Source organism: Nesoenas mayeri, assembly GCF_963082525.1.
Source record: "Nesoenas mayeri genome assembly, chromosome: 10".
Lineage (NCBI taxonomy): Eukaryota > Metazoa > Chordata > Aves > Columbiformes > Columbidae > Nesoenas > Nesoenas mayeri.
The window spans coordinates 20,148,850-20,161,960 of NC_137560.1; the positions used below are offsets into that span (position 1 = coordinate 20,148,850).

The 13,111-nt window shown below is 45.8% G+C and overlaps 2 protein-coding genes across 4 annotated transcripts; one reads left to right on the forward strand and one right to left on the reverse strand.

The window, feature by feature from the left end:
- Positions 1–468: 468 nt before the first annotated feature.
- Positions 469–6,254, reverse strand: CCDC51 (coiled-coil domain containing 51). 2 transcript variants are annotated; one of them, XM_080350302.1, is made up of 5 exons: positions 6,118–6,254; positions 4,397–4,642; positions 3,928–4,274; positions 3,460–3,624; positions 469–1,930 (listed from the first exon to the last, which is right to left on the reverse strand). In XM_080350302.1, the coding sequence occupies exons 3-5, from the start codon at positions 4,243–4,245 to the stop codon at positions 1,154–1,156; spliced, it is 1,260 nt and encodes a 419-aa protein (XP_080206428.1). In that variant the 5' UTR covers positions 4,246–4,274; positions 4,397–4,642; positions 6,118–6,254; the 3' UTR covers positions 469–1,153. The 2 variants fall into 2 exon arrangements, with proteins under 2 accessions (XP_080206428.1, XP_080206429.1); XM_080350303.1 differs by lacking the exon at positions 6,118–6,254 and adding an exon at positions 5,928–6,009.
- A 64-nt stretch (positions 6,255–6,318) lies between these two features.
- Positions 6,319–11,030, forward strand: TMA7 (translation machinery associated 7 homolog). Of its 2 annotated transcripts, none has more exons than XM_080350318.1 (4): positions 6,319–6,459; positions 6,530–6,585; positions 8,507–8,594; positions 10,749–11,030. In XM_080350318.1, the coding sequence occupies exons 1-4, from the start codon at positions 6,444–6,446 to the stop codon at positions 10,781–10,783; spliced, it is 195 nt and encodes a 64-aa protein (XP_080206444.1). In that variant the 5' UTR covers positions 6,319–6,443; the 3' UTR covers positions 10,784–11,030. The 2 variants fall into 2 exon arrangements, with proteins under 2 accessions (XP_080206444.1, XP_080206443.1); XM_080350317.1 differs by lacking the exon at positions 10,749–11,030 and adding an exon at positions 9,557–9,737 and having other exon boundaries at positions 6,381–6,459.
- The last annotated feature ends 2,081 nt before the right edge of the window (positions 11,031–13,111 follow it).

Consider the following 13,111-nt stretch of genomic DNA (forward strand, 5'->3'; position numbering starts at 1 on the left):
CCTTTACAAGCAGTGAATCATCACCGATCTTTCCTAAGATTGTTTGTTTATTCAGTTGTGTTATAATAGCACCTAACGATACCAAATGAAGTCAGTGCAAATGTCCCTGTCCCAAAGATGTTCCAGTCTTAGGAGCTTACAATCAAAACCTCAAGCTCTTTTAACGTGGCTACTGGGCAGAAGAAACTAGAAAGAGCCAATGGGGGAAAAAACAAGAACCACCAACCCTGTTACCATTAACGTACTGGCTTAAAAGCACCTGTTGTAGACCAGCATTTCAAATCCAGACAGGACAAAATTGGAAAAAGAATAAAACCAGAGAAAGTTCTAATGAGATGCTAGTAAGGATAAGAAAGTGATTGCTCCATAAATGATTACTAAACCCACAAAATACCCAGGGAAGCCTGTAGAGAAAGGACAACTGTCTTGCATCTGCATAATAAACGTCATCATACTTAATACATTTCTGTATCTGAACCCTTATTCCCTGCCTGCAAGCCTTTCAGGTCATGGAATTATCAAACAGCTCAAGCTCCAGAAATGCTTTTGGATACCTCATGATAAACCATCCTAGGAAAATGTTACCGCATGTAACTTAAATGTATTTTAAATGCATCATCTGGATGTACAGTCACATTGTATCATGGTAACTTCAAGCCTTCTTATTTGCATGGCCCCTACTATGTGTTATATTGCAAGTCATTGCATTGGAGCTAGAATTTTTAAAAAAGAGAAAAAAAATAAACAAAATAAAACAAAAAATTCAGGGCAAATATGGTAAAATGAAGCATTTAGATCAACGATAGATTAAAAGAATCACTTGAACAGAAAATCACAAATACAGCTCCAGAGTGAGAGTCACTGATTGGCATGATATAGAAGACTGGATAGTAAAAGAGTGAAGCAGTGAATGAAATCATCAGATGAAACTGGAATTTCCTTTGCTTGAGAAGTTCAAACCACAAGGCATGACACAGACTGTTTGCGTGGAGCCTGCAGCAGTGGCTGGACTAAGTCTTTACAAGTTCTCTGAATATAGAGAAGAAAGCAAAACGAGAAATGCTAACGCAACTTTAGTCAGACTTGTACTCTGAGTACTTAGAGAGCAAGTTTACTTTTATTAATCTAGTAAACTGTGGCAATTAATTAGAGATCAGTTCCCTTTAAGTATAATATAGAGCACTGGCAGAGTAACAGCAAACATAGCGCATGTCACTGCCGTGCTGTAAATAGAATTTCTCTTGATTTGTGTTTCCAGTCTCCGCTCGGTATCACACAACTCTAAAATCACATCTCTGATGGCAGAAACCTGGCCCTTACCCTCCCCTGCAGACCTCGGCACCGCTCTTTCTGTAGGTCTGGAATGAACCGCAAGTTTAACACTCTGCATCTCCAAAGTCATTTGCGCCAGACTCTCCTGCAGACTGTTAAACTGCTGCTGCAAACTCCCTAGACATGAACTGACTTGTTTAGTGTAGTTTAGCTGTTCGTTTAAAGGAACTAGAAGAGCATCTATATTTACGGAGTCATTCCTGTCTTTTCTAGTTACCAAAGCACCTTCTTTTATTTCCTGTGATGTCCTTGTTTCCAGCACAGTTTTCAGGTCTGCTATGATGTCACTGAGATCCTTCTGCTGTAAGGAATGACTGAAGGCCTGTTCTTTGATGGCTTCTTGCAGATTTATTGGGCCCTTCTGCGCTTCAAGCACCAAGACTTTCAATTCTTGCAGCCTTACTCGGTTAACGTAGGTGGAACCAAGAACACCTATAATGGCTCCCAGTACAGAACCAATAATAGACCAGTTCTTCGTTTTTTCAGCTCTTGTTCGCTCTTTCTCGTGGCTTTCCCTTACAGCTGCAGAGAACAGAGAGAATTTTTCTCTCTCAGATTCTTCTGCATTTAAATAGGCAGCTCGGTACCTCTTCTCTTCCTGCAAGAAACACAGTGATTTGAAGGAAAAGGTACAATATGAGGTATAATACGAAGCAAACCCCAAACCCCAGTGCAGATGAAGGAATAGAAATGAAGAGCGTCCATTAGTGCTGTTTCAGAAATGTTCCTTTTAATGTGAGATTTTCTTTCTGAATCCTACTTAAGTCAATGAGACATCATTTTAAGTGAAAACTGATAAAAGGAAAAGGTCACTGAGAATTACAGATGATCCTCTACATAAGAATCTGTCACATGCTGATGACAGAAAAAGGGTATGAGTGGGGAAAGTCTTTCTCTCGCCATTACATTAATTTTTCTCCAAACGCTGCCTTTACCACATTTCTTCCTTTCAGTTCTAAACCCCTTAAATGGGAACTGAAAATAGAACTGGAAAGGATGTCTCTGACGTGTTCATTGCATGAATGTAGACACTTGTTATTCCTCTGCCTTCTCTTCCTTACCCTGCTCACAGATAAATGTTTTCCCTTTCTCCCTTCTCACTGGCTTCAGCAGGGCAGCTCCTGTTGTAAACCATTTTATCGCAGAAAAATAGCAGAAAGTTTTCCAGTTGTTTTCCCGCAGTACAATTCCACTGTTTTAGCAAAGGAATCACTGCTTTTGGTGGTGGTGAACCTGTCCATCAGCTCGCTGCATCTCCCAGAATTACTCTTATATTTCCAAGCATATATTTCTTTTGTGAGATGGCACCACCACCTTATGGACAGCAGGGACTTGCGTTCTACCTTTCTTCATAGTTGTACAGAGCTCTTGTCTTCTTCAAGTCTCATCCACACAGACCCAATCCCTTATTTAGACAACTACAGCTCCCTAGTTCTTTCCTGATGTTCCACCCACTGATCCGGGAGCTCAGTTTAAGCTCAGGCACAGGTACCCCCTCCTTGCACGGGCTTTGCCACAGGTGTACCTGCTTCCAGGCCTCTTCCCTGCTGTTCTTGCTGTTTCATCTGGATTTCCTACCTTGCGTTTATCTCCAATTGATGGGCTGTTAATAAACATGTTTGTGTCACCAGCCCAGCTTGGCTCATCCAGCTGAGGTGTCCCATTGCTGAGGGTACTGCCCCAGCCTCATCCTCTTGCTTTTTCTCCCCCACATAGAGCAGCCTCACTCTTGCTGCTTTCTGACAAAAGCTTTAATAAATTGCCTGGGTGCTGCAGGCACATAGGAGGCAGCTGAGAGAGTCTTCACAGATTAACAACCAGAGAGGAGCTTCTCCCATCACAGAGGAGGTTAATCATTGAACCCCAGCTTTTTGTTGACAAGTCATGTCAAGCCACCACTCAATTTTCCAGACTCACTATCTTCAGCTTTCTTCCCTAAATTCACTATCCTATTTTAGCATTAACATATATGATTTGCATAGTAGATCAAACAATCTATGACAATTAACTAAAACAAGCATCATCAGAAAAACTTCAGAACTGAACTGCATTTGCAAAAACAGTCACTAGTGATGGAAGCAAAGCACAGAGATTTTTGTCGTATTTGCTCAAGTACCAACAAATTACCTGCAGCAGCCTGTGTTCCAGAGTAGCCAGTTCTAAATACTGACTGTCGTCTCGAGAGACCCTGTCCAGCCGGTCCCGAATTTCCTTCAGTTTCATCTGTTGGGCTTCTACATTTTCACGAGCCTCTCGCACTATTCCACGAGCTATCATAAAGACATTTTCAGCCTGAGAGAAAGAGTATTTATTTTAGAGACTTTTTACCAGACAGTTCTAAATCACTAATTATATGAATTTTTAGGGAAAAAAACCCAAAACCAAACAAAACCAACAATAGAAGAAAGCACACTCCATTTCAGTCTACGGTATAAGCTGTATTAACTAACATGTATAGACTAGAACACTCATAGCATCTGCATGGTAAAAGACACGACTCCTTAGAGTTCTTGGGGTTTTTTTTGCCTCACAGTGTTTATACTTCAAATAGCTCAACCTGGAATTTCTACATTTCCACATTATCTCCATGTTTACCTCTGTCACTTTTCCCTGGGCCTCTCGAACTTCGTTAATTCCAACAAACTCTTCATATCTGTCCCACCAACTCTTGCATGTTGCAGACACCTTTTGAAGGGAGTTTTTTCCCAAAACAGTCCCAGCTTCTGTCAGCCGATTCAGAAGACCCATGGTCACTTCTATTGCAGACTTGGCTTCAGGCCTCTTAGGTGCTGATGAGCAGTAACTCTGTACTATGTGTAAATTAATTTTTGGACTCCACTTTATCAACGAATGGTGATATTGCAGACCACATGATACCGAGGACACACTTGACTTGTATTTCATTGGGCCCATGTCTTGAATTTAATCGCTGAATAAAAGTGCTACAAGGATGAAGAAGAACAATTATTGAAGTATGTCTGATTAATACCTCTTCAAACTACACATGTACCAAAACAAAATTCAAGAATGGCTAAACCATCACTAGTTTTACACCACTACTTACCTAGAGAACTTGCACAATTTTCAACAAGGGGCACTTCTGCCACAGATTCCTGCATTTCTGCTGTTAGTAAGTACTTCCACCATGCTTCTTGATTACTAATTCTCTCACTGCGTGAATAGTGACCATGTGAGGATCCAGTACCAGAAGGAGCAGCTTCAGAGTAATTTAATGCTTCAGCACAGAAGCGATTGCCGTGTGAGATTTTGCACTTGAGGTTGGTATACCATGTCACAGGCAACAATAATTCTGCAAAAGAATAGAAAAGGAAAAAAGACAGCGGAAAAAAGTCTCGATAAGAAATGGGGCTTGATCATTCTCTTTATCTTACACTCCATAGATACACAAAGTCTAAGTGTTGAAGAATGCAGAGACATAAAGGACAGAGAGAAAGCACCGAAGCGCTGAACTGAAGACGAAGTAAAACATAAGGAAGAGCAACAAGATCAGAAAAATATCAGGTAGTGAATGCACAGCTAGGGCTGCATTTTAAAATGAGCCTAAAATTCTTGCTTCCACTGCAAAAGCAGACTGCTAGTTATGTTTTTTTGTCTGTTGATTTGTAAATAAGATCTTAATTCCCAAGTGAGTGCATTCCTCTGAAAACTCTAAACAGGAAAACTTTCAAATAAGGTTTTATATGAAGTTTCAGTATGACTATGTTAGGTTTTCACTAAAGTAATAGAAACATGGGTTATTGAGAAGGTTTGATAGTTGCTGCAGAGTTTTTAAAAATTATTTGAAAACAGTTTTCCATGATAATTTTAGGTGGCTAATGACGTCACTTATGTGAAAATCCGGGTATTTCCACAGGAGAGGGTTCTTCCTACTGGAACAGGTTTTTTATCAGCTTTTAGCTGGTTACTGATTCTGAATGCCACAGCTTCATTCCATGTTGTATTTATTCTAACAAACTGCAGTAACACCAAAGAGCACTGTGCAAATCTTACCAGTCCGTTCATATGCACAATAATATGGTAGATCAAAATGTAAATGGAAAGGAAGCAAACTGTCTCCTTCCAACATCACTCATACATTTTGCTGTTACAACACGTACTCTGTGTCGCAGGCCATGTACTAAAACCTCAGCTCACTTCTGTCCATTCTACACTGCAAGATTTCCCTCTTTTAATTTTAATTCCACTACTACATGAAGAGCTTTACCAAATATTCAGGCTATGGAGACAGCACAGAAAAAGGAAAAAGATGAGATTTTTAGAATAATTTCTATATAGACAGTTGCAATCAGACTGCAAAGAAAGCAATCTCAGTCTGGGCCAACATGACCTAAGACAGTCACGAAAGCTTCATCCAAGATAAAACGCTTTGGCTCTCTCCTGCTTCCCTTGTAAGAAAATTACGTTCCTCTGCCTGCAGACATTGACATTCTGTCAAAACGTTGAGACCACAGTTGCTACACATATTGGACACTAGACACACAAGTAAGACTACTAACAATCTTATTTCATAGCAATCTCTTTTGTCACGGCCAAAACATAGAAATAGAATTTGCAACACACCACCGCACGCTTACAATTCAACTTCTCATACTTGAAGGGAAAAAAATCTCTGATTTTTACAGACGACTGAGCCCTTCCCAGCCGGGGGGCCCTTCCAGCGCACGCAGAGCTACGAGCCTGCACTCCCGGTCCCTACAGCCAGCGCAGCTGGACGGTCACCGCCCCTCGCAGCCAGCACCGGCCCGGCCGCAGCACCGGCCTCACCTCAGACACAGAGGGCGACCCGCGGGACGGAGCGGCCGCCGCGGGGGCTCCACCGCCAGCCCTCGCCTACGCCGCGCCCGCCGGGAGCGCCGAGCCGAGCGGAGCCAAGCGGAGCCGCTCCTCGCCCCGGGTAGCCCGCCCCGAGCCGCCGGCCCCACTGCACCCGCCACCCAGCGCCGCCGGCACCGCCAACCTGCCCGGGGCCCGGCCCGGCGCCTCAGGCGGAAGCGGCGGCGGCGGAAGCGCTACGGCGGCCGCGCGGGGCCAGGACGGAAGCGGCCTCCCGTGCGCGCGCGGGCGTGGGGCGACGCGGCGGAGCGGGCACCATGTCGGGCCGAGAGGGTAAGGCCGGGCCACGGGCCCCCGGTCCCGCTCCCCTTCCCGGGCCTCACTGTCTCCTCTGTCTTTGCAGGCGGCAAGAAGAAGCCGCTGAAGCAGCCGAAGAAGCAGACGAAGGACCTGGACGAGGTAAGGCGGCGGGCGAGCGCCGGGGGGCCCGCGGCACCGGGCGGGCACCGCTGGGCTCTGGCCTGGGCCGCTTCCCGCAGTCATACACTGTGTATTAAACGGCGCGGTGTACCGGGCGTCGCTCTGACGGTGACACTCACTGTAAGGGACCAAGGGCTGATGCGCTGCCGTCGCCTCCCCGGTTTCCCGCACCGGGTGATCCCGGTGGTCGCGGCGGAGGCCAGAGTGTGCTCCCCAAGCAGCGGCTGGGAGCTGGAGTCCTGACACATTAACACCATCACAGGAGCCTGGAACGGGATACAAAAAGCGGGGATTATCGAGTAGTTAGAATAAATTGGGTAGCAGTGAATCTCACGTTAAAGATAGTTAAATATAAGGGTCGGAGTATGGGCGTAAGTTGTAATTTCTGAGGATTGTGGAGGATGGATGAGGCACTAGTTGCTGGAAAAAGATGAATATGATGTCTCTTTGAAAAAGGAAAAAAAAATAATAGCTGTCTAAATAAGAAATGGTAGAACTAGTTGAGTGCTTGCAAGGATCCAAGTTATAATAGTGTAAGAATGAATAGCCTGTATGGATTTGAGTAAAGGTGTAGGCAACAGAGCTCAGTGTGTGGAGAAGAGCAGCTGGTGCAGGTTCTTGCTGCTGGCACAGGTCACGTTCCCAAACGCAAGGCAGGAACGGGACCACGAGTCAGGAACGGGACCACAAGTCAGGAACGGGACTGCAAAAGGAGCTGAAGAGGAACGTGCGACTTTCTGGGATCCCACACTCTGGCAGCAGTTACTGACAATTTGGTGTCTGACAGCATGGACACACCAAATGAGGTTTTGCAAAGTGTTGTATTTGGTTGGAGTTTAAGTATTATTTTGGTTAGTGCCTCGGCTGGCTAACTGACTGACAGTGTGGCTTATTCTCTCGGTAAAAACCAGAAAATTTGGAGGGGCCACAGACTGTCAGAGGCCAAAGTTATCTTACTAAATCAGAGGTATAAAAAATGGGTTAATTTAATTAAGCATATATGCTAACTCCCTTTTTTAATAAGAATAATTAACTTACACAATAGTGGCTGGCTAAACTCTAGGTCCACCTGATAGAATTTGGGATGTAGATCATACACTGAACATCAACCTTGAAAATCAAGTGTTGCAAAAGAAAATGATAAAAGATGTATAAATGAAATTGTGGGTGTCAAACATGGTGTAATCATATATATTTTCCTCTCAGTATTGCAATAAACATAATAATTTATTCTGTGAGGGGTAGGCAGGAGAAGTAAGAAGCTTACATTGCCACAAGGGAAGCTGTAACGTAACAAAGAAGAAAACTTTCCAATTATAAAGGTAATTGAGCCATGGACTGGACTGGTGAATAATCTATAGAATCTCAATTGTCAGGGTCCTCAGATTAGTTATCCCAAAATCCTGAGCACTAGGGAAAAAGACTGTTTCTCATTGGATTTCTTGGAACTGATACAAATGTATTAAACCTGGCAAAAATATTGACATATGTGTGGAAAGATATATTTTTTTTAATTAATGCTTTTTTTTTAGGTAAAAGCCACCTTTATTATTAGATAGCACTTGTTTGCGTGACACTGGTGGCATGTTAATTAGTGGTTTTAGTGCAAACCTCAGTCATTCAGAGGTCAGAATGAGATTATGCCATAGGAAATGATACTTGTTTAATTTCATAAAGGTGAAACATACAAAGTTAAAAGTTTAGTCGTGTTCTGGTACAGCAAAAAATCTTTCATGGTTCTGCAAGGTTTGGCCCATTGCGTAGTATTCAGCCATCTTGCATCAGTTCAGTCAGGTTTTTATTGCTCTTAGAACGTTACATTTGTTTCTCATTGCTTGTCAGATGTTTTTGAATTTTTGGGGGAGGAGATGTTAACAAACACTGTTGTTCTTTTCTTTAGACAGATCTGGCATTTAAACAAAAGCAGAAGGAGGAGCAAAAGAAACTTGAGGAGATGAAAGCAAAGGCTGCTGGAAAAGGGCCCCTCGGTAAGTGAGGTGCCATCCTGATGGGAAAAATGGAGGGCTTGCTGGCTTCAAAATTTTAATGCTTTTGCTTGAGAAACATAAAAAGGCATGTACTTCTGTGTTAGTGAACATACACCAGAAAGTCAGTGGCAGGTGCACATGATAAGTAATGGATGCTGTTTTTTTCTTTTCTTTCACTATTCCTTTTTATCCCCAAATTCCCGATGCAGGTTCTGCATCACAGGAATCACATGTGTGTCTGGCATGGTAACCTATTCCAGTGGGATCGTGCAGAGACATTTCTACTCTTATTTTAGCACACCGTCCTTTTCTGTCAAGATATTTTACACGTAGGCTTTGCCACAGTCCCGAAAGTTTATCAGATCCAGTCCTTGTTCTCTTAGAGGATGAATTTCTTCAAGAGCAGTAGATTCCTGGCAGAAAAAGAAAATTGTGACTGGAAATTAGTCTGGCTTCATCTCTTTTGCCTAAAGACTGTAAAGTCAGCTGTGTCACAGGAGAACACTTGCAGGGTGCATCCTGATGGTGCATTGAGCCAAGTGTTTGTCTCAGTGAGCAGATGTGTTAATTTGAGCCTGTGCACTCAAGTTTGCAGTGGTCGGATTAGGGACGTTAAAAGGTGCACCCTGCCTGTTCCCTCTAGGTATTTTTGACCTGTGGCTCATTAATGTGACTAATCACTTTTCTATTCTGTGAAGACCGTTAGACTTTACACTTTGCTTCCTATTCTTTAGCAAGCTTCAGTTTTGAAAGGTTCCAGAAGGACCTTTCCAGCAATCCTGTAGCAACTCAGTTGCACTAACAAGCTCTGCTATGGCATCTTGTCAGATGCTATTTGAAAATATGAAATCCCCTGGATTCACTTTATCCGTGCACTTCACGATGACCTCAGAGTTACAGCAGGGCAGCGAGGGAGGATTTACTATTTACAGGGGTCGATTTATCCATTTGCTTTATTACAGACTCTGTTATCCTCTCAGAGATCAAGGTCAGACTCGCTGGTCTGTATTTCCCCAGTTCTCCACAGAACCCTTTCTGTATCTGGGAGCTGTGCTGACAGTCTGTGAGTCCTCTGATATGGTGGCTGTAATAAGTTTCAAATCTTAGCCAGCAGTTCTGCATTTTCACGTTAGAGCTTGTCAGTGCCATCCAGCCCCACTGACTTGGGATATTTCTTGTTTATTTATCTCAAATTGATCTAGTTCCTCTGGTTTAGCGGCGTACAAAAATGTGCTGGGTGTGGGACTCAGAATGTCTTTGGTATTACAGAGCAATGGAAAACAATTCACTGAGCTTCTCTTCTGTGTCCTTACCATCCTAAACTTGTTCTGCGTAGGGCACATCAGCTTACAGATTTCTTCATAGTTCTTTCCTGACATTACTCTGCCTGCTTCTAGGCTGAATTTCAGTCATCTGGTCCTTGTCCAATGCTTGCCAAAGCAGACAGCGATTGTTATGTTGTTGTGGGAAGGCTAGGCTGTTCCCTAGAGCCTCAGCAGTGCAGTCAGTCATACTGCAGTGTAAGGTCTGCTGTCAACCATCAATCCTTGCAGCCTGTCTTGCTGTAGCCTTGCTATTCTTTTTTCCTTTCCACTCGTCATACACGACACCTGCTGTAAAAAATAGCATTTGCAAAAAATGCCGCACTTGTTGCTGTGTTAATATGTTGTGGTTTTCCACCCTGCTTTAGTCTCTTCAATAATAGGGGCTGCAGAGAACAGCTAATTCCAGAGAACTGGAGTTCTCATAATTCCAGTACCTGCTTCTGTGGAGCTTTGATCCCAAGCGGGGGCTCTGGTTGCTATAGGGATACCGAGGCTTTTCTTCCCTTAGCCTTGTATTTGACTTGACCAGACTACACACCTACTGTATAAGAAATAAACAACAGACAGTGTCCATAAAGGAACAAAGGGATTGCTGAAATACTTATTTCTGTTGTAGATTTGTAGGGGATATTTGGTTCCAGGAGAAACTCTTTCTTAAGTTATTCATTTGGAGTAAAGTACGTGAGACCACAAATACAGAAGACTAACACATGCAAAAACAATTAACCAGTGAGGATCTGAGTTGTACAGGCACTCTAGTGGGGATTTGATTTTATGAGGAACTAAATTGTAATGGTTTTCTAACAAGTTGTGTTGTTTCTTTTGGCAGCCAGTGGTGGAATAAAGAAGTCTGGCAAAAAGTAGTTGGATCAAACTGCAGGGTAAGAAGTGATGGAGTTACTCAGTGGACCTGCAGACTTCCGAGAGTCATGAAAACTCACTGTCATTTGGGAAACATTGTACATTTTGTTTAGTCATAATAAATCTTTTTTGTTAAGTCATAATAAATCTTTTTTGTTAAGATGTAATATTTTATCTCTTTACCTGTAGGTTTTGTTTTAAAAATTGCATTACTGTTTTATACTGGAAACTAAACTTTTACTGAAGACCATTTGCAACCTTATGAAGCCTGAATGCACCTGCTGGTTTGGTCATTTATGAGACCAAATTTCAACTTCTGCTCTTCTTTTGATAACAAGAGTCAGGCTTTAGTGTTAAAATCCGCAGTTTAATCTGGAGGCTGAGGTTTAGCTGCAGCTGTCCAAGATGTCATGATATCAGCACATGCTCTCGTAAGAGCTGGAAGTTTTGTCTGCACAAAAGGTTGAGTTATATTTCCATTGCCAGCAAAGTGATTGCCGTCGCATCAGCCACTATCCAAATCAATATTCCTTTTCATATTACTACTTAAATACACTGTTGTACTATGCCTATGTACTATGCCTGTACTATGCCCTGTAGTCCCAGTGGCTGCTGAACTTGCTTTTGTCCTACAAATAATCACCTACACCTTGTTTTCCTTGAACTTCTGTGTTCCAACATCATTACAGTCCCAGCGATGCCTTTGTAGGGGAGAGGGGAGGGAAACAGTGCTTGTGGAACTAGAAATTTTTGAAATGAACAGCAGTGGCAGTACAGTGGGTGTAGAAACTTCAAGGTAGGAATGTGACATTCCCAAGGTAGGAATTGAGGGGGAAAGAATTAATGCAGTGTCTGCATTAGAGGAAACTAAGGAGTGGCTGAAGTCTCTTGGTTGGTTCAGCCTGGAGGAGACGAAGAGGAGACCTCAGCAGTTATACCTTCCTCACAAGGGGTGGATGAAGGGTGGGCACTGAACTCTTTTCTTTAGTGACCGATGTCAGAACCCGAGGGAATGGCAGGAAAATGTGCCAGGGGAGGGGAGGGTTGGGCAGGAGGAAAAGGTTCTTCACCCAGAGGGTGCTGGACATGGAACACGCTCCCCAGGGAGGAGTCACGGCCCCAGGCCTGACTGTGTTCAAGAAGAGTCTGGACACCGTCCTCAGACACACGGTGTGACCTGTGGGGTGTCCTGAGCAGGGACAGGAGTTGGACTCGATGATCATTGTGGGTCCCTCCCAGTTCAGGACATTCTGTGATTCTTACCTGAGTGAACGGTCATGGTGAGACCTGGGCTGCTCCCACAGGAAAGGCAGCTGTCGGCTGGGCGGATTGCTTCGGTAAACAGTGAGGCGCTTTGTGTGGAGTTACATGGTAAATCTGCAGACATCGTTGGCTCCTAAGGAAGAGACTGCGGATGCCAGTGCTCACAGGGTTTCCTTGTTTCTAGAGGGCTGGGGTGACTGTTGAGGGGACGCAGCGCTCTTCGTCCTCCTGAAGCACATTTCGGCAGGGCGGGAACGGCACTGCGCACCTGGCGGAGGACGGGCGGGGCGGGGCGGGGCGGGGACGGGCCCTGTCCGGCGCCTCGGCGGCGGCTCCGGGGCGGGAGCGGCGCGCGGGCTCTGGCGCCCCCCCGCGGTCGCGCTGCGGCGCTGCGGGCGGCCTCGCTGGCCGGAACCGCAGCCGTGCGCATGCGCTCCCCAGGGGCTGCGAAGAATGACGCTGGCGCATGCGCACCAACAGCCGCGCACACCGCGGGCCTCGCGCGGACCATGATCGCTGGTGTGCGCTTGCGCATGCGCACCGCGTCCCGCCAGCCCCTCCCCGCCTCGGGAGCGGGTCTGCCCTCCGGAGCTCGCGGAGGAGCGCGCGGAACCGCCGCGCTGCGCGTGCGCTCCGCTCCTGTGGCAGGGCACGCGCCGGGCGGTGCGCGAGCCTCCCGCCTCAGGGCGGCGCGCGAGCCTCCCGCCTCAGGGCGGCGCGCGAGCCTCCCGCCTCAGGGCGGCGCGCGAGCCTCCCGCCTCAGGGCGGCGCGCGAGCCTCCCGCCTCAGGGCGGCGCGCGAGCCTCCCGCCTCAGGGCGGCGCGCGAGCCTCCCGCCTCAGGGCGGCGCGCGAGCCTCCCGCCTCAGGGCGGCGCGCGAGCCTCCCGCCTCAGGGCGGCGCGCGAGCCTCCCGCCTCAGGGCGGCGCGCGAGCCCCTCAGAGCCCGGTCGCCCCTCACAGCCTGGGCACCCTTCAGATCACAGAATGTCAGGGGTTGAAGGGCCCTGGAAAGCCCATCCAGTGCAATCCCCCATGGAGCAGGAACACCCAGATGAGGTTACACAGGAA

Bases quoted from the DNA above. Each gene is read 5' to 3' on its own strand.
- CCDC51 (XM_080350302.1), bottom strand. From the start codon at position 4,245: ATGGGCCCAATGAAATACAAGTCAAGTGTGTCCTCGGTATCATGTGGT. The intron at 3,625-3,927 runs GTAAACATGGAG...TCTTTCTCTCAG, and splicing joins CCCAGGGAAAAGTGACAGAG to GCTGAAAATGTCTTTATGAT. The intron at 1,931-3,459 runs GTAATTTGTTGG...TGTTTCTTGCAG, and splicing joins TGGAACACAGGCTGCTGCAG to GAAGAGAAGAGGTACCGAGC.
- TMA7 (XM_080350317.1), top strand. The intron at 6,586-8,506 runs GTAAGGCGGCGG...TCTTTTCTTTAG, and splicing joins AGACGAAGGACCTGGACGAG to ACAGATCTGGCATTTAAACA. The intron at 8,595-9,556 runs GTAAGTGAGGTG...GCTTTATTACAG, and splicing joins TGCTGGAAAAGGGCCCCTCG to ACTCTGTTATCCTCTCAGAG.